This window comes from Brachycentrus maculatus, unplaced genomic scaffold (genome assembly GCF_059751285.1).
Source record: "Brachycentrus maculatus isolate JH-2025_06_01 unplaced genomic scaffold, ASM5975128v1 h1tg000442l, whole genome shotgun sequence".
Lineage (NCBI taxonomy): Eukaryota > Metazoa > Arthropoda > Insecta > Trichoptera > Brachycentridae > Brachycentrus > Brachycentrus maculatus.
This window is the reverse complement of record NW_028281190.1, coordinates 621,011-640,879: the sequence shown is the minus strand read 5'-3', so window position 1 is coordinate 640,879 and position 19,869 is coordinate 621,011. Positions and strand designations below refer to the sequence as shown.

The 19,869-nt window shown below is 35.6% G+C and overlaps 1 protein-coding gene across 1 annotated transcript in view; it reads left to right on the top strand.

The window, feature by feature from the left end:
- The window catches only part of Lnk (SH2B adapter-like protein Lnk), a 31,740-nt gene extending 22,742 nt beyond the window's left edge, over positions 1–8,998 (top strand). Inside the window, exon 5 of the mRNA XM_088271496.1 lies at positions 8,415–8,998. Within this exon, the coding sequence (XP_088127622.1) occupies positions 8,415–8,570 (156 nt within the window). The 3' untranslated portion in view covers positions 8,571–8,998. The remainder of the gene's footprint in view (positions 1–8,414) is intronic.
- Positions 8,999–19,869: the final 10,871 nt, after the last annotated feature.

The following is a 19,869-nucleotide window of genomic DNA, read 5'->3' as shown; positions in this document are numbered from 1 at the left end:
AGCCTCTTTTGGAAGCCTGCCACTCGGTGCCTTAACAGGCCATCCCAATGTGGTAGGCGTGCTGTGGCAAACATACCACTCGCGCTGCAGTGTCGGGGTAACTTCATTAAAGCTCTGTAGCCGTTATTGTAGCATATTTTCATGCTCTTTAAGCTTCGTTGTGTAACCTTACACCATAGTTCGCTGCCGTATTGCTGCGTACACAACACTTGGAACAGTCTATTTTTTACCTGCGCGGAGCAGTGGGCAAAGCGGCGTGTCAGCATATTGGACCGCACGCAATGAGCACGATACTGGCGCTTGATGTCCTCATCATCCGCACAGTTCTCCTGTAGGATATGTCCCAAATACTTGAAGCTACTTACCCGCTTAACTTCTTGTCCATTTATAGTTATGGGCGGTACCTTTAATGAGTAATTTTTGGGTTTAAATACCACAAGCTCACATTTTTTGGCGTTGTACTCTAGGCCGTTTTCTGTGGCATAACATTCACAGATGGCAATAAGTTTACGTAGGCCAGCTATCGATGGTGCCATCAGGACCATATCATCGGCGTATGAGATGGCATTCACTCTCCCTCCTCCTATGGAGCATCCCGCATTTACTTGGTTTAACCTATCATGTAATGCATCCACGTAAAGGTTAAATAGGCTAGGAGATGTGATTCCACCTTGTTTGAGTCCTCGCTGGGCTTTAAACGGAGTTGAGGTTTCGGTCCCCCATTTTACTCTGTAAATGAGATTTTCGTTCCAGTTTTTTAACATGCATTTCGTCGTAGGACATTCAATTGATTTTTGTATTTTTTCTTCCAAAATGTGATGTACTACTGTATCATATGCTTTCCTGAGATCCATAAAACAGGCATATACTGGCGTATTTCGGCGCACATATATATTTATAGTATTTTTAACAGCGAAGATAGCTGTGTCCGTTCCCGATCCTTTTTTAAAACCAAATTGGTTGTCGGTCGTTTTTAGGTTTTCAACAGCTTTCTCCATCATTATGTTTTCTATGGTTTTTGCCGCCATGGTGGAAATCGCTATTGGCCTGTAATTTTCTTTTTCTGTTAAATTTCCCATAGGATTTTTTGCAATAGGTATAATTATTGACGTACACAGAGACTCAGGTATGAACGAGTGCCGGAACATTGCTGTGAAAGCTAGCGCCCACAGTACGTGTATTCTCGCGCTAGCATATCTAAGGTACTCAGCACAAATTTCGTCTCCTCCGGCGGCTTTATTACATTTCAGTGACCTAATGGCAGTCTGGATTTCCTTCACTTGTATAATGCAGGGACTCAGTGGATGCATATTGTTAGCATTATTATTGTAAATATTACAATTTTCCGCACTTCCTGTTTTCTCATACATTGAACTGAAGTGGGCTTTCCATAGTTCGCTGATTTTTCCGTCACCCGTTATGTTATCAATTTCTGTGGGTCTTGTAGCTTTGGACGATCTCATTTTATTTGTTTGTTTCCAGAACATTTTGAAATCAGCAGTAAGCATATTCTTTGCCAATATATCGGCTTGTATCTGTTTTTTATTCTTCACCACCGTGCGTAGATTTGTTTTGAAAATACTTCGCGTTTCCGCTCTCCTCTGGGCAACTGGTCCTGTAGACGGTTTTCCCTCTATGAGCCACGCTTTGAAGGCATTTCGTGCATTAATATGGCTTTGTTTTACTTGCTCATTCCATCCTGGAATGTTTCCTGAATTTTGTTTTCCGCTTTTGGGCCCCCCTGCATTCACTTTAAATGCAAGTTGTGCGGCATTTCGCATAGCTTTTATCGTACTTTCGTAAAATTCTTTAATAATGAATTTATGATGTGGGTTTATACACTGTTCACATGTTAAAGCTTCGTAAGGAATTATTATTTTCTTAAAGAGCGACTCTGTCTTATCGTGGTATTTCTTCAGTTGTATTTGACTGTATTTGTTCCAATTAATTTTTTCCTCATTTATTTGAGTATTACTTTTAGATGTATATTTACACTTCATCTCCACTTGTATGTGTAGTGGAAAATGGTCGGACATCTGTTGGTTGTCGTCAATATGGATATTTGTGATCCGCTGTTCGAGCGTACTGGATATTATACAATGGTCCAACCAAGAGGTAGTATTATGCGCCTCACTGAAGAACGTAAAGGAGCTGATGTCGAGTTTTTTCACGTCATAGATACTATACTCGTTTTCCTGAGAAAAAGCATCTAATTCCTCCATGAATCTACTGTGTATGGGCGCATTGAAATCTCCCATACAAATTAACTCATTCACTTGAGTTTCATCTACGATAGCTGTAACTCGGCTCAAGATGTCCACAAAGACAGGCAGGTTTTCATTGCAACATACTGGCATATAAACATTTACCAATAGAGTGACTCCGTGGCTATGTTGTATGGTTATTGCCGCCATCCGATCGTCACCACATTCGATAATAGTTACATTAGCAATTTGCTTCCTTACCAGTATAGCTACGCCTCCGTGTGGTCTTCCCTGAATTATTTCCTCGGAAGAGTTCATTGCTGATGTTCCAGTGGCCAGAAACTCCTCGTGGATACTATTCAGGAAGTTTAAGTCGTCCTTCATCAACCAGGTTTCTTGTAGGAGAAGAATGTCAACATTGTTGCAAATTTCGTGTATACCCGGTGCTATGCGATGTACTGATTTACAGTTGTAGGAACATATTCTAATGGAATTGTTCATGATGAATTATTAGTTTTTTTTTTTCGCTATAAAAAAATCGTCGGACAAAAGAGTACTGTGGCCAAATATCTCCGTTTAGTGTGGTACTATACATGGATTCAGGAACTCCTATTTTAAGTCTTATAATCACCCGATTTTATTTGTAACTCCTCACATTTACGAACGTCCACATCTTTTGTTTTCAGAAAGTCAATGATCATCTCACAATTCGTTTCTAGACTTAATCTCGATACCACTAAATATTTAACATTTTCTATTGCCTTAAGCCCAGACGAGACATTACTGCCTCGTATGGCGTTTTTATTTTTGAATTTTGGGCGTTTATTATCGTTATTATTGGAGTTATTTTTACTCTTTGCATTTTTAACGATTGTCCACTGGCTAGAAGATTCAGTAATATTATTTACATTTTGAGTTTTGTTTTTAGTGACATCTGTCAATTCATTTCCAACTATTTCGCTATAGAGCGTTGGTGGCTTTGGGTCGCTGTTCACAGATGGCGTTATCTCTTCGTTCGGTATGAATTTTTCATGCTGTCTCCTACCTACATTATGGTGGTCGTTTACGTTATGTTGACGTTTAATTTCTGCTACTTCACATTTCAGAGATTGGATCGATTCCGAATTCTTTGGCGTTTCAATGTTTAACTTATGGATTTCGTTCTTAAGATATGTTAACTCTCTAAGTAGAGAACTCACATCGATATAGTCAAACGTGATGGGAGGCAGTCTATTGATGTTTAGCACAGCGAATTTGGGCAGAGTATCTGGGTCTGTCTCTCTCAGAATTTTAATAATATCGTTGATATTACGTTTCTTCTTACCTTCGCCCACTCTTCTGGTTTGTGCAGCAGGCACGTAGGTTATTAAGATTGCCTTTGCGGCATCTATTTCGTCTTCCTTGAAGAATTCACAAAGTTGGCACAAACTGACTTCGTCCATAACATCCATTTTCTGCTGGATAAAGGCCAACACCTCGTTCACCACAATTCCACAAGAACATCGCGACGTCTTGTCGTTCATTTTAATGTAATTGTTTTTGTTTTTACTCGTAAAAATAACTTTTATTTATTGATTTCGCGGGACGATAAAATAATACGTGTTGTGTACGCCATCTACCGACCGATATATATATATATATATATATATCCCCTCTTATGCATAGAATACTACATTAAAATGACATTTGATAAATCGAAAGTTAGTGGTTTTACATAGCTTTAAAATTGTACATATATTTTTTTAAACTAGATTTTTTTAATGTTTACTTTTAATGTTTTTAGACAGTTAGTTTGCAGCTTTTTTTATATTCCTTTATTTATATTCCTTCTCCATTCATTATCATGAATGAAGTTATGTTTTCACCCATCGTCATTGTAATTGATTAATCATAAGTAATTTAAGCATTGTAAAATTTATGAAAATCCATTTATATAAATTATTTATAGTAATCCATTTTATTTTATTTTTTAACCCTTCCGTTACAACCTTTTTTCGTTCATTTTTTTTCTGCTTTTTCAGGGGTAATTTTTATGACAGGTAACAAGTCTTGAAGTCGTATTTCTTTATTTTTTTTTTCTAACCAAGATGACGCCTGAATGTAGAACTATATTCAGGCGACACTTTTATTATTTTTTGACATCTTATCAAAGATGAAGAAGAATATGGAAGTCAGGGCATTACGGGGCTGACGACCGTCATAGGCTGGTTTAAATGATCACTTTACACACGTGTAACATTCGCCAATCAGTGTCCGCCTCCGTAGTGTAATGGTCAGCACGCTCGGTTACCGTTCTGGAGGTCCCGGGTTCGATTCCCAGGGGGGGTAAAATAAATATAAGTGATTTTTTCACTGTAATATTTATTCAATATTACCATGGACTGGTACCTGAAGCGGAGGGCTGATCAATATATGTAATATATTATGTAAAAATTGGCTACAGCCGTTAATGAAGGAGAAAAAAAAACAGCTGTTCCGACTGAAGTATAAATAGTATCTTTTATTTACTTAAATATTAAATGGCATCGTGACTGACATTTGTACAAGGTTTACCGAATGCAAATATTTGCACATTAGTGTCTACTTATGAAATGAAATTCAAACAAAATGCAATTCCATTTAAAAATGCACAAAACTGTTTGCATTTATAGCATGGCAACAATTTGCATTGTTTTTCATTTTTAATTCAAACCCTTATTCAAACCCTGCGCACCCCAATGGTGCATAGGGCACTGCATCATACAAACGCATTGTTATCTTGGTCGTTAACACATGAAGGGAAGGTGATCAGTCCTCCGCTTCAGGTACCAGTCCAGGGTAATATGGAATAAATATTAGAGTGAAAAGATCACTTATATTTATTTTACCCCCCTGGGAATCGAACCCGGGACCTCCAGAACGGTAGCCGAGAGTGCTGACCATTACACTACGGAGGCGGATTGCATTGTTAGGTAATTGAAAAGATAAAGAAGTGTTCTTTAAGGTGGTATGGACATGTGGAGCTAATGGATAGCGAGAGAGAGCCTTTTTGAAAAATAGCAAAACATGGGCAGTTAGTAAAACAAATAAAAAACTAAATCAGAGATTACTACTAATTCTTCTTCTTCTTCAAACCCTCATCCGCACCCGATGGTCCATAAGGCACTGCATCGTATAGAAGCAGTGTTATCTTGATTGTTAAATACACAAAGGTGATAAGCCTTGCGCTTTAGGTACCAGTCCACAGTAATATTAAATAAGTATTATTATTACTAATGACCCTTGTCCGCAGCCAATATGTGCATAGGGTACTGCATCAAATTGACCCAATTCCAACTTTATCGTTGAATACACGAAGGCGAGGTAATTAGTCCTGCGGTACAGACACCAATCCAGGGTAATATTAGTGGTAAAACAGCCATATTTATTTTGACCCCTTTGGGAATCGATCCCGGGACCTCCAGCTTTGTAGCCAAACACGCTAACCATTGCACTACGGAGGCGGACATAAGATGTGGATAGCATATCGCTCACTCCTTTCAACAACGTCATAAATCAAAAATCGTCAATTTTCAGTTGTGCATGTTTTCTGAATCCGCAGAAAATGTACTATATCTTAGCAAAAGAGGCATATTTTTAACTTAATATTTACCCGCACAGGGCAGAAAGTGTTGTTTTTGGATTTTGAAGAAAAGGTTTTGTTTGATTATTTTTTTTAAATATACTAAATATTTTTCAAATGGAGAAAAAACCTTCAGGTTTTACCTAAAAAGATCTGTTGTACCGTAAAAAAGTTCAGTAAGTGGCTTGATATTTATTTTTAATACATTGTATTATATTTTTAAACTTTAAAAACGTTCTCTTGAAAAATCAAGTTTTTTGATTTATGACGTTCTTGAAAGGAGTGAGCTATATAGGAGCTAAATTTATATATTAAATATTAAAATCAAACACTGATTTTAGTACTAAATTTTATATTATTATTGCACATGATATAACTATATTACTTGATTACCTAGAAGTGTATAGCCGTGTAAGGACCAACAGTCCATTTAATCTTCACATTAGTTTGAAAATGCTATAACAAGGCGAAATATTATCACAAATTTTTAACACATTGTTTGTTTACGAGAAGTAAACAAACTTTGTGAGGAATGAAGAGATAAGGCGTAGGAAGCAGCAAATCTTGGTCACAACTGTCGTCAAGAAAAGGCGATTCAGTTGGTTTGGCCATGTACTCCGCACGCCTACTGAGAGCCTTAATCAAGCTTGCCTCTTTTACAAGGCATCAGGTTCGCGCCGCCCAGGACGACCACTGCTGACAATTCGTCGGCAGTTCTCGTCAGAACTTCGGGACGCGGATCTGACTTGGGAGGATGCAAGGGAGCTGGCAGCCGATAGAAAAGCCTGGAGACAGTTTGTGGACTCCATAAGCTAGGGAGCGGATATTGTTTAATTAATTTACGGGAAACGCTTAACATACTGAAGGTAGAGAGCGGGAGACGCTTATAAGCGTTCTATTTGCTTACTTTTAGTGGAGCATGAGACGCCAAAAGACATTGTACAGAATGGAATTAGGTTTGTGACCACGAACCAAGTAACCACTTGTGACTAATATGCGACCCTAATTAATTTACTTATTAGGGTCAGAGTTAATGAAAAACCCGCCTGACCCCAATTTGTTAATATAATAATAAAATAATAAAACCCTTATCCGCACCCCAATGGTGCATAGGGCACTGCGTCATATAAACGCAGTGTTATCTTGATCGTTTACACATGAAGGAAAGGTGATCAGCCCTCCGCTTCAGGTACCAGTCCAGGGTAATATTGAATAAATATGACAGTGAAAAAATCACTTATATTTATTTTACCCCCCTTGGGAATCGAACCTGGGACCTCCAGAACGGTAGCCGAGCGTGCTGACTACGGAGGGAATTTGTTAATATACAATATATAAATTAAAATGGAGTTCTACACCATTATTAAACACCAAATGTGTACAACATTTTGAGTGTGTCCAAATACTTGTTCACAAATCTGGATTATCTCCAATTACAGGAGTTATTTTACATATTATTAATTTAAAAAAAAATAACATGAAAAATTATAAGCTAAAATAATTAAAGTGAAAATGATATTTTCTGGCGTTTCTCATGTGTGTGATCATAATCCAGGATTCGGACCTCACATACTAGTAAAAGAGTTTCTGCTTAATAAATAGCTTCGTTTCATCTCACCAATACATGTCTCTAGTGAAGTTCTAGTGATTCAAGAACAATGTTTCAAAATTGGTTCATATACTTATATAGAACCTCCAAGAAATTGAATAGTGTGGTTGTCAATAATGGGTATAATTGGTGAATGTTACACGTGTGTAAAGTGATCACTTAAACCAGCCGATGACGGTCGTCAGCCTCGTAAATGTCCAGACTTCCATGTTCTTCTTCATCTTTGATGAGATCTATTGGTGAGATGAAAAGAAGTTTTTTATTAAGCAGAAACACTTTTATTAGTATGTATAGATATTTTCTGGCGTTTCTCATGTAAGTCATTATAATCCAGGATTCGGATCTCATATACTAATAAAAGAGTTTCTACTCAGTAAAAAAGCTTTTTTTCATCTCACCAATAGGTGTCTCTAGTAAAGTTCTAATGATTCAAGAAAACCATTTCAAAATTGGTTCATATATATAGAACTTCTAAGAATTTGAGTAGTGTGGTTGTCAATAATGGGTAGAATTGGTGAATGTTACACGTGTGTAAAGTGATCACTTAAACCAACCGATGACGGTCGTCAGCCTCGTAAATGTCCAGACTTTCATATTCTTCTTCATCTTTGATGAGATGTAAAAAAATAATATGAAAACAACTCCTATAATTGGAGATAATCCAGATTTTGTGAACAAGTATTTGGACACACTCAAAATTTTGTAAAAATTTTCAGTTATGATTCTACAATAAACTATTCTAAGTAAGATCTTTCAGTAAACAAAACATTTATTTTTAACTTCTTTCAGACTCTTTTCATTCTTCATACATTCAGGCATCTCATCATACATTTTCAAACCCTTATACATTATACAATTTTGCGACGGTATTTTTTTAAAAATGGCGGTGTTAGATTATCCTTATTTCTAGTACTATGTTCATGAAATTTTTTGTTTAAAACTATTTTATCCTAAAAATATTTGGGAATGATGAATAATAACATGCGTTTCAACATTTCAGCTGGGTGCGACGCACGGAGTTGATGTCAGAATGCTGAGGTCGGATCTGGAAGCCCTGTGGAGCGCGGCGAGATCAAACGACTCGGGGGGCCCAAACGATGAGGACAACGCCGGAGTCCCGCTGAGGGCTGTGGACAATCAGTACAGCTTCGTGTAAACTCCACGACCTAACGTAACCCGACGTAAACTTCACCCAACCATGCTGTGCTGAAAACTCATCTCCAGATTGACAAGTGTGCCAGTCACAAACATGTCTGTAATACAACCTAACCTAAAGAAATCTTACAAACGTATCTGTTGAATTATACCTGAAACATTTTGAGTGTGTTCAAATACTTGTTCATAAAATCTGGATTATCTCCAATTATAGGAGTTATTTTCATATAATTTTTTGACATCTCATCAAAGATGAAGAAGAATATGGAAGTCTGGGCATTTACGGGGCTGAAGACCGTCATAGGCTGGTTTAAGTGATCACTTTACACGCGTGTAACATTCGCCAATTCTACCCATTATTGACAACCACACTACTCGAAGTTCTATATATATGAACCAATTTCGAAACGTTGTTTTTGAATCATTAGAACTTCACTAGAGACATCTTTTGGTAGGATCTCACATACTCATAAAAGTGTTTCTGCTTAATAAAAAAGCTTCTTGATTTATAGATGTCTCTAGTGAAGTTTTAATGATTCAAGAACAATGTTTCAAAATTGGTTCATATATATATAGAACTTCCAAGAATTTGATTAGTGTGGTTGTCAATAATGGGTAGAATTGGTAAATGTTACACGTGTGTAAGGTGATCAGTTAAACCAGCGTATGGCAGTCGTCACCCTCGTAAATGCCCAGACTTCCATATTCTTTTTCATCTTTGATGAGATGTCAAAAATAATATGAAATTTTTAAATGACTTTTTTAAATTCCATGACCTAACCTAGCCTGTCCTCACCAAACCAAACTTCACCCAACCAATGAGAAAAACACAATAGAAATAAAATAAAACAGCCCTTCCGTTGTACACAAATTTGATTTAAAATCATTTTAATAATTATTTAGCGTGTTGCTCACTCCTTTCAACAACGTCATAAATCAAAAATCTTCAATTTTCAGTTGTGCATGTTTTCGGAATGCCCAAAAAATGTACTGTATCCCAGCAAAAGCGGCATATTTTTAACTTAATATTTATCCGCTACAGGGCAGAAAGTGCTGTTTTTGCATTTTGAAGAAAATGTATTGTTTAATTATTTTTTTAAATATACTAAATATTTTTCTAATGGAGAAAAAACCTTCAGGTTTTACCTAAAAAGATCTTTTGCACAGTAAAAAGTTCAATAAGTGGCTTGATGTTTATTTTTAATACATTTTATTATATTTTTAAACTTTAAAAACGATATCCTGAAAAATCAAGTTTTTTGATATATGACGTTGTTGAAAGGAGTGAGCGATGTGTAGTCAGTCCACTTGCAAACCATGTTATGTTAAAAAGTGTAGTTTTTTAGCAAATGGGGGCAGCCGGTATAATATTAAATCTCCTGCCGATTTAATATTATACCGGCTTTGAGCTTTTTTAAGAGATTTTAGAATGTGAACTGTGGATCGGCATAGCGAGTTTTGCAAGAGTGTTGATTTTTCTATTCCATTTTATTCCTAACTTAGCGATTTTTGGCAGATTATGTTAAATATAAAATTTTGCACTGAAATCAGTTATAGCAAATAAAAACCTATCAGCGGAAGCTAAACTGGCAGTGCACAACGGAGTCCTGGTTCCAACTCTAATGTATGGAAGCGAAACATGGAGTTGGCAAACGAAGGATGAAAGTAGACTGAATGCAGTCAAAATGCGATCTCTCAGAAGAATGTGCGACAAAACGATGTATGACAGATGTGCGAATAGTGAAATAAGGAAGGAATGCAAAGCTGAGATAAGCATTATCGATAAAATTAAGAAAGGTGTGTTGAGATGGTTTGGACATGTAGAACGAATGAGTGAGGAAAGAACGGTGAAACAAATTTATGAGGCGAATGTTAGTGGGAAAAGAAGCAGAGGAAGACCGAGAAAAACATGGCACGATCAGGTATGCCAAATACTTGAAAGTGGTCAGGTTAGGAGTCGTAACAATCGGCGGGTATGTATGAGGAGATGCATGAACGTGGAAGAGGCGAAGAATGTTTGCAAGGACAGAGTGGTGTGGCGTTCGATTCTCTCTGCCTACCCCTGCGGGGAAGCGGCGTGATGGTTAGTTAGTTAGTTAGTTGTGTTAAATATGAACATTTAAATTTTAAATTTTTTACCAATTGGAGCCATTTTCTAAAAATTAAATTTTTTAACATAACATGGTTTACAAGTGGCCTACTCGCATAATGAATGGTGAATTTGATATTGTAAATACATTATGTATTTTTTAATTGTTTGACATTCCCTTTATTCCTTGTAAATATGTATTTTTTTATTTATTAAATATATGTTGTTTTTTTTTTAAATGTGCAATTGTTTTGGACCGACTGATTAACTGAACATTATTAGTAATATTACCCGGTGGCGGTATCGCAATGAGAAGATAACTTGTTGACTACACGGTGTAGATAAGTTTAACCCTTTGCACTTGAGATATTTTTTTGTATGACACACCAGTAACTCAAGCGTATAAATTTGCAAGAATTTGCACAAAAATAGTTGATTTTAGAAAAAAAAAACACCTAGAAATGGGTGCTAGAAACCAATTGACAATAAAATCAATAGATAAGTGTTTAAAATGTTTTTTTTTAAAGAAAAATAAAGACAGTTGGTTACTATTTCATAATTTTATTGTTTTTCAATGTATGGTATCTAACAAATGCATCCTAGGCTGCCCAGGACAAGTCGCTTACTCCTTTCAAGAACGTCATAAATAAAAAATTGTCGAATTTCAGTTGTGCATGTTTTCGGAATGCCCAGATAATGTACTATATCCCAGCAAAAGAGGCATATTTTTAACTTAATATTTACCCGGTACCGGGCAAAAAGTGTAGTTTTTGCATTTTATTATTAATTAATTTTTAATTAATTTTTTTATTAATTAAAAAAGGTAAAAGGTATTATTAATTAATTTTTTTAAATATACAAAATATTTTTCAAATGGAGAAAAAACTAATTCAGGTTTTACCTAAAAAGATCTGTTGCACAGTAAAAATTTATAAGTGGCTTGATATTTATTATTAATACATTGTATTATATTTTTAAACTTTAAAAACGTTCTCCTGAAAAATCTAGTTTTTTGATTTATGACGTTCTTGAAAGGAGTGAGCGGAAGTGTCACAAAACTCTCATGGCTTTACCAATTTTTGTCCCTCCGTTAGCAAACCACAGTCTCTTTTTGATCCTATACACAAAACATGTAGTTTACCATCCAGGCGGACCTAAGTTTAAGGAGTAGACGGCTTTTTATATTGTTTCACATTATCAATAAATTTCGCAACTAAGTTAAAAAAAAAATTGCTTAGCAAGAGCAGATCTGTCAGGAAGCCTAGATGCTTCTGTATCAGATCTGGGCATGCGGTGGGACAGCTTTCAATGTCCTTACCCAACCCTACTGCCTACGCTGATTAAAAACACAATGATTAAAGAAAACACTTGTTTTTTACCATTTGAGTTTTATTATAGACTACATGTTTCAGAAGTTAAACTTCCATCATTCAGGTCTGTATAATAGTTATTATACAGGCCTGAATGATGTAAGTTTAACTTCTGAAACATGTAGTCTATAATAAAACTCAAGTGGTAAAAAACAAGTGTTTTCTTTAATCATTGTAACATGTCGTACCACAAAGTTAATGCCGAAACAATAAATAAAAGAATAAAAACACTGTGCACCCCACTGCTATTGCCTCTATTATAACACAAGAGACTCATTATTTCGCTTCTAACCGCGTTATCACGGTTATTTTGGCTGATCCGAACAATCAGTTGATCCGAATAAGGTGCGGTCACAATTATGTCGGATTATCAGGCCTGTACTGTATAAGTAATATGTATTAAAATTATATACATTTTGTAGTCAACACATAATATTTTTTATCGTAATACCACCGTAAGTGTGAATAGTCATAAATATGTGTTCATTTAATACTTTGACTAATATTATTTGTAATGTCTAGGAATTATGAATATTCTCATTAATTCATTTGGCAGTCACTTTGTGGTAAAATCTACCCATTTTTAATTCAAGTTTTACTTAGTAAATACCACTATTGTATTTGGTGGTGGTATTTACTAAGTCTTTATCCGCCTCCGTAGTGTAATGGTCAGCACGCTCGGCTACCGTTCTGGAGGTCCCGGGTTCGATTCCCACGGGGGTTAAAATAAATATAAGTCATTTTTTCACTGTCATATTTAGTCAATATTACCCTGGACTGGTACCTGAAGCGGAGGGCTGATCACCTTTCCTTCATGTGTAAACAATCAAGATAACACTGCGTTTATATGACACAGTGCCCTATGCACCGTTGGGGTGCGGATAAGGGTTTTATTATTATTATTATTATTTACTAAGTCTTTATCCGCCTCCGTAGTGTAATGGTCAGCACGCTTGGCTACCGTTCTGGAGGTCCCGGGTTCGATTCCCAGGGGGGGTCAAATAAATATAAGTGATTTTTTCACTGTCATATTTAGTCAATATTACCCTGGACTGGTACCTGAAGCGGAGGGCTGATCACCTTTCCTTCATGTGTTATACGATCAAGATAACACTGCGTTAATATGACACAGTGCCCTATGCACCATTGGGGTGTGGATAAGGGTTTTATTATTATTATTATTATTTACTAAGTAAAACTTAAATTAAAAATTATGAATACTGTCCAATTATTCGCTTGGTTCTTAACATGTGCATCGATACTCAAATAAGTATATTATCGCCAAAATATTTGTAAATAAAGCAGGTAGATTTATTATATATGTAACTAAATACTTAGGAAAAAAATATTATAAAAAAATCTATATGTTGATATGTATTATATATGTTGATTCTGTCCGCCTCCATGTTGTAATGGCAAGCGTGTTTAGCTACCGCTCTGGAGGTCCCAGGTTCGATTCTAGGTGGGGGGGGGTCAAATAAATTTATGTAATTTTTTCGCTCTAATATTTATTAAATATTACCCTGGGCTGGTACCTGAAGCGGAGACTGATCACCTTTACTTCGTGTGTTAACGATCGAGATAACACTGTGTTTGTATGATGCAGTGCCCTATGCACCATTGGGTTGCGAATAAGGGTTTGAAGAAGAAGAAAAACATTTAAAAATAAATGTTTTTCGAGAACTTTATATAAAATACAAACATAAAATATGGGTACAAAACTAAGATACACACTAGTTCGGCTGTCCAAACTTAAAACACAGTAAGGGACATTTTTTTTGTAGTACATTTTTTTTTGCATTTTTGGACTAAGTAGAATCAACTAAGTCCAAAAATGCAAAAAAAATGTCCCTTACTGTGTTTTGAATTTGGACAGCCGAGTTGTCACTACATTCTTTACATGTGTTGCCTCGGTGCTCTTCACAGATTGGAAGTCCGTTCGTAAATTTTACAAATCGCTCACTCCTTTCAAGAACGTCATAATTCAAAAATCATCAATTTTCAGTTGTGCATGTTTTCAGAATGCTCAGAAAATGTACTATATCCCTGCAAAAGCGGCATATTTTCAACTTAATATTTACCCACTACAGGGTAGAAAATGTTGTTTTTGCATTTTGAAGAAAACATATTGTTTAATTATTTTTTCAAATATACTAAATATTTTTCAAATGGAGAAAAAACCTTCAGGTTTTACCTAAAAAGATCTGTTTCACAGAAAAAAGTTCAATAAGTGGCTTGATATTTATTTTCAATACATTGTATTATATTTTTAAACTTTAAAAACGTTCTCCTGAAAAATGAAGTTTTTTGATTTATGACATTCTTGAAAGGAGTGAGCGAAATGTCCCGTAATCTAGAGTTAACCTCACGTTCTATCAGTTCACTAGTAGTTAGGTAATTTTTTAAAAATATTTTAAGGCTAATAAATTCCAAGTATTGTCTGCCATCATTTATTTGCAACATGGCCCACTAATGGTGGCACGCGGTTCTCTATAAATTTAAGTGGAAGAGGAGAAAATAACACGTCAACAATAAATCCCCCTGTATAAAATGTATAAATGAACAACGAAAACTGTTACCAAAGTCTATTTATTTATATTATTACATTGAAAATGTTAATAGTCAAATTTTAATTAGGCTGTTGGATTAAATGTTCAAAGGGTGCTTGATAAAAACTCAATTTTAATAAAACTTTTTACTGATGGAATATATGTATGTATGTATGTATGTAAATATTAAGATAGTTAAGATTTTATCGCTGTTTTAGTGTAACTGTCATCATGCAATGTTTTTTAAATTTTCCAAATAACCTCCCATTATTTTTTTTTTTAAAAAGGAATAACCCGCAAAGCCTTTTATTTTTAAAAGCCTGTCTGCAGGTAGAATAGTAAGGATCTTCTTCTTTGGAGCATATGGCCAACACGAGACGTCTCCAAGTCACTCTGTCACGCGTCATCTCCTTGGCTTCCTCCCAGGTCAGTCCGGCGTCTCGCTGAGTATAGTCGGTGAATGGTCGTCAGCGGCCTTCCGGGGCGCCGGAATCCTCGGAGCTGGGAGAAGAGACATGAGGGGTTGATGCTCTCAGGTGGCATTCTAAGGACATGTCCCAACCATGTCCACCTTCTCCTCTTCAGGACTTCCAGTATGAGGGGCTGTTGAGTTCTTCTCCTCACATCGTCATTCCTGAAGAAGTCATAACCACTTTATACCCAGTATTCGCCTCAGGCACCTATTTTCAAAAATGTGAAAAATACATCACAAACACCCAGACCAGTTGAAAATAAATCTTTCTTGAATTTACTAAGCAGTTGACGGGAATCAAACCCGCGACGCCAATTTCGCAGCCGTGCATCTACCCAACTATGCCATGGCGCCTGTCACCAACCACTGTGCCACTTAAGGGCGTGATGGTTAGTTTGTCAAGTTATTCTCCCGCAGAGGTAGGCATAGAGGATAGAGCGTTACACCACTCTGTCTGCCCGGGAGTCGTCTACCCTGGGGAAGTCCATGCAGTGTGATGTGGGAGAGTCTGGATGGTTCTATTCTCCTCACATGCGCCATACCATTGTCTCCTTCTAGCCTTCCCCACCTAACGACATCTTCGATCTCGCATATTTCCCTGATCCTGGCATTTCTTATTCTATCTCGAAGACTCTTGCCTGATATGCTTCTTAGAGTCTTCATTTCTAACACTTTAAGTGCTTTTTTTGTGGCAGCGGTGTCTGCTCTACTTTGGATTCCATACGTCATAATGGGTCGGACACAAGTTTTGTCAATTTTAATTTTGCTGCCGATCTTCATCTCAGAGTTTTTTCCATATAGCATTTTTCAGGCATCCTGAGATGGCTGCAGCCTTGTTCACTTGCCCCATCACTTCGCACTAAGGAAGATGCTATCAACTATTCAACGCGTCTATGTGTTGCTGAGGCGGTGCCAATGGGTTGATTTCTCTATAACCTATATTTTTTATTCCCCCATCGTTTGCTATGTGCTCAAAACGTATTAATTGACGTTAAGATAGGTAAATGTTATACAGTTAAGAAAATTTTCTACTAAATTAATGTACGTTATGTGAAAGATGGTTGTTGTCATAAAATATATCAAAGATAAATGTCTATATACTCATGAATGTCAACTTGGTGTCTAGGTATATATTATATTAACAGAATTACCCTTTTTTTGGATATTGTGCTGCTTGGATGAACTGCAAAAGGTTCAATGATATTTTTTTGACATCTTTAAGATGATTTTAACTCCTTCGAGTTTAATGTATTGTTTCAAATCATTATCCAACTAAAGATGTTTTGGTGTAGAGGTAACCGGTGTATGGCTTGCCACCCTGCCCTCACACACACACACACACACATACACACACACACACACACACATATGTTATGTAATAAAAATTATCCATGAAAAAAGGTTCCAGAATGCCATTCCACCGTGTAAGACAATGAATTCTTTCATGTGTTAATTTTTATATCAAACACAGATTTTTTGAGTCTACTAAGTTGTATTTTATTAAAAAATACATCAAAATTAATATTGTGACAGTTCGGCTGTCCAAACTCAAAACACAGTAAGATACATTTTTTTGTAGTACGTTTTTTTTGCATTTTTTGCATTTTTTTGCATTTTTTTAAGTAGATTCTACTTAGTCCAAAAAAGCAAAAAAAAGTACTACAAAAATAATGTCCCTTACTGTGTTTTAAGTTTGGACAGCCAAGTTGTTTCGCCTAGTTATGCCATTTTCAAACGAATGTTTGAAACCTAACTAACAAACGTTTAAAAATTCCACAACTAGGGGAAAAAATTGACACAATATTAATTTTTATGTGTTTTTTAATAAAATACAACTTAGTATACTCAAAAAATCTGCGTTTGATTTAAAAATTAATACATATATTAAAATGGAGTTCTACAAATTAAACGCCATATCAATAAATGCAAAGAATTCTTTTGAAAAGGGATTATGACAGTCGGGGCTTATAATCTGTCAACGGCTAGTTACAATGATCACATTATATACTGTAATATTTATCATTTTCCCCCTTATTGAAAAAGACATCCACATTTCCTCCCTAGGAAACTTCTTCATCTCTATTGAAATATTAAAAAAAAACTGTATTTTATAAATTATTTAGCATTTAAAAATATATTATATTTTAATTTTTTAAAAAAATACATTTTTTAATTATTTTTATTATTCTTCCAGAGATTGATGATAAATGATTGTAAATATTATTATATTTGTGTACAAAAAAGCATTTAAATTTAATAATTGATGTTAATATATATTTGTACTTATGTTAGTTAAGAAAATTTATTGAATGTGGCTTTTTTTACGATACGACGACCCTTACGAAGGGAATTTAATGTAACTCAATTTAACTTGTTTTACCAATGTATGTAATAAACAAATAATATTCTCCATGCTTGTTTTTTACATAACCTAGAAACTTATACATAACGGGCAACGAAGCTGCCGATAAACTTGCAAGAATTGGCACTGAGAGGCCACCTTGGAGGACCACGACTAGATTCCGAGAAGGTGAAGCTCCTACCACCAAGACAGGTTGTGAGCTACATGACTCTAGTAGGTCTTGAGAGTGAGCTATGATATAGAGGAAAGTCACAGTAGACCTAATATGGTCGCAGTGACATAAGGGATGCAAGATCCCTTGACCTCATAATAAAAAATGTATGTATTAAAAACAATATTCTCCCTATTTATTGTAACTGCAGACAGTTGGAAGAATTCCATATTGAATTGTTGGGTAATATATCCAAAATCAAACAAGGTTTATTGGATTGAATTCTACATTTATTTATGTATATCGCTCACTCCTTTCAAGAACGTCATAAATCAAAAATCGTCAATTTTCAGTTGTGCATGTTTTCGGAATGCCCAGAAAATGTACTATATCCCACCAAAAGAGGCATATTTTTAACTTAATATTTACCCGCTACAGGGCAGAAAATGTTGTTTTTGGATTTTGAAGAAAAGGTAATGTTTGATTATTTTTTTAAATTTACTAAGTAGTTTTCAAATGCAGAAAAACCCTTCAGTTTTTACCTTAAAAGATCTGTTGCACAGTAAAAAGATCAATAAGTGGCTTGATATTTATTTTTAATACATTGTGTTATATTTTTAAACTTTAAAAACGTTCTCCTGAAAAATCAAGTTTTTTGATTTATGACGTTCTTGAAAGGAGTGAGCGATATGTTAATATGTGACGCGTTTCGTCTTATCAAGACATTATCAAACATTCTCGAGTGTTTGATAATGTCTTAATAAGACGAAACGCGTCACGTATTAACATATACATAAATAAATGTAGAATTGAATCCAATAAACCTTGTTTGATTTTGGATATATTACCCAACAATTCAATATTCTCCATGTTTGTTTTTTTACATAACCTGGAAACTCTCATATACATCCATGCATCTCTTACATAACGGGCAACGAAGTTGCCGATAAACTTACAAGAACTGGCGCTGAGAGGCCACCAATGGACCCTGAGCCCATATGCGAACTGACACTCAGCATTATCCAGGCTTTAGCCTAAAAAACTGGGCCATGGACAAGAGCCAAGAAATCTGGTCCAACAGCTCAGCGATGAAACACGCCAGGGAACTGATCATGGGGTACTCGTAGAAATTCACCACAGAAGCTCTAAAGCTTAGCAAAAAACAAATAAGGATCCTAACCAGGACCTTGACAGGACACTGCAGACTGAGGAAACACATGACAAAAATTGGACTTCATGACTCCCCAGTATGCAGATTTTGTATGGAGGATAACAAAACACTCGTTCACATTCTCTATAATTGTGACGCACTCGCTCGAAACCAAAGTCACATCCTTCAGCTACATGACTCACATAGGTCTTGAGAGTGTGTTATGACACAGAGGGAGGTCGCAATAGACCTAATATGGTTGCAGCGATATAAGGAATGCAGAGCCTTAAACCTCATTTAAAAAAATCTCATACATACCCACCGATTATTCCGACTCCTGACCTGAGCACAAGTATTTGAAATACTTGATTGTGCCAAGTTTTCCTCGGTCTTCTCTGCTCCTTTTCAGCACTACATTCGCCTCATAAATCTGTTTTACTGCCCTTTAAATAATTTGTTTAAAAGTACTTACCTACTTGTTAACTTCTTATTGTATATTTACAAGTAGGTACTTAATTAAAAAAAAGAAAAAATGTGTTTATATACTTGTTCACAAAATCTGGATTATCTCCAATTACAGGAGTTAATTTCATATTATTTTTTTAAAATCTCATCTAAGATGAAGAAGAATATGGAAGTCTGGGCATTTACGGGGCTTACGACCATCATAGGCTGGTTTAAGTGATCACTTTACACACGTGTAACATTCACCAATTCTACACATTATTGACAACCACACTACTCAAATTCTTGGAAGTTCTATATATATGAACCAATTTAGAAACCTTGTTCATGAATCACTAGAACTTCACTAGAGACATCTATTGGTGAGATGTAAAGAAGCTTTTTATTAAGCAGAAACTCTTATATTATGTGAGATCCGAATCCTGGATTATAATCACACACATGAGAAACGCCAGAAAATACCATTTTCATTTTTATTATTAAGCTTATAATTTGACCAGATAATTTATTTACAACATTTTGAGAGTGTCCAAATACTTGTTCACAAAATCTGAATTATCTCCAATTACAGGAGTTAATTTCATATTATTTTTTTGATATCTCATCTAAGATGAAGAAGAATATGGAAGTCTGTAGTCAATATGTTACACGTGTGTAAAGTGATCACTTAAACCAGCCTATGACGGTCGTAA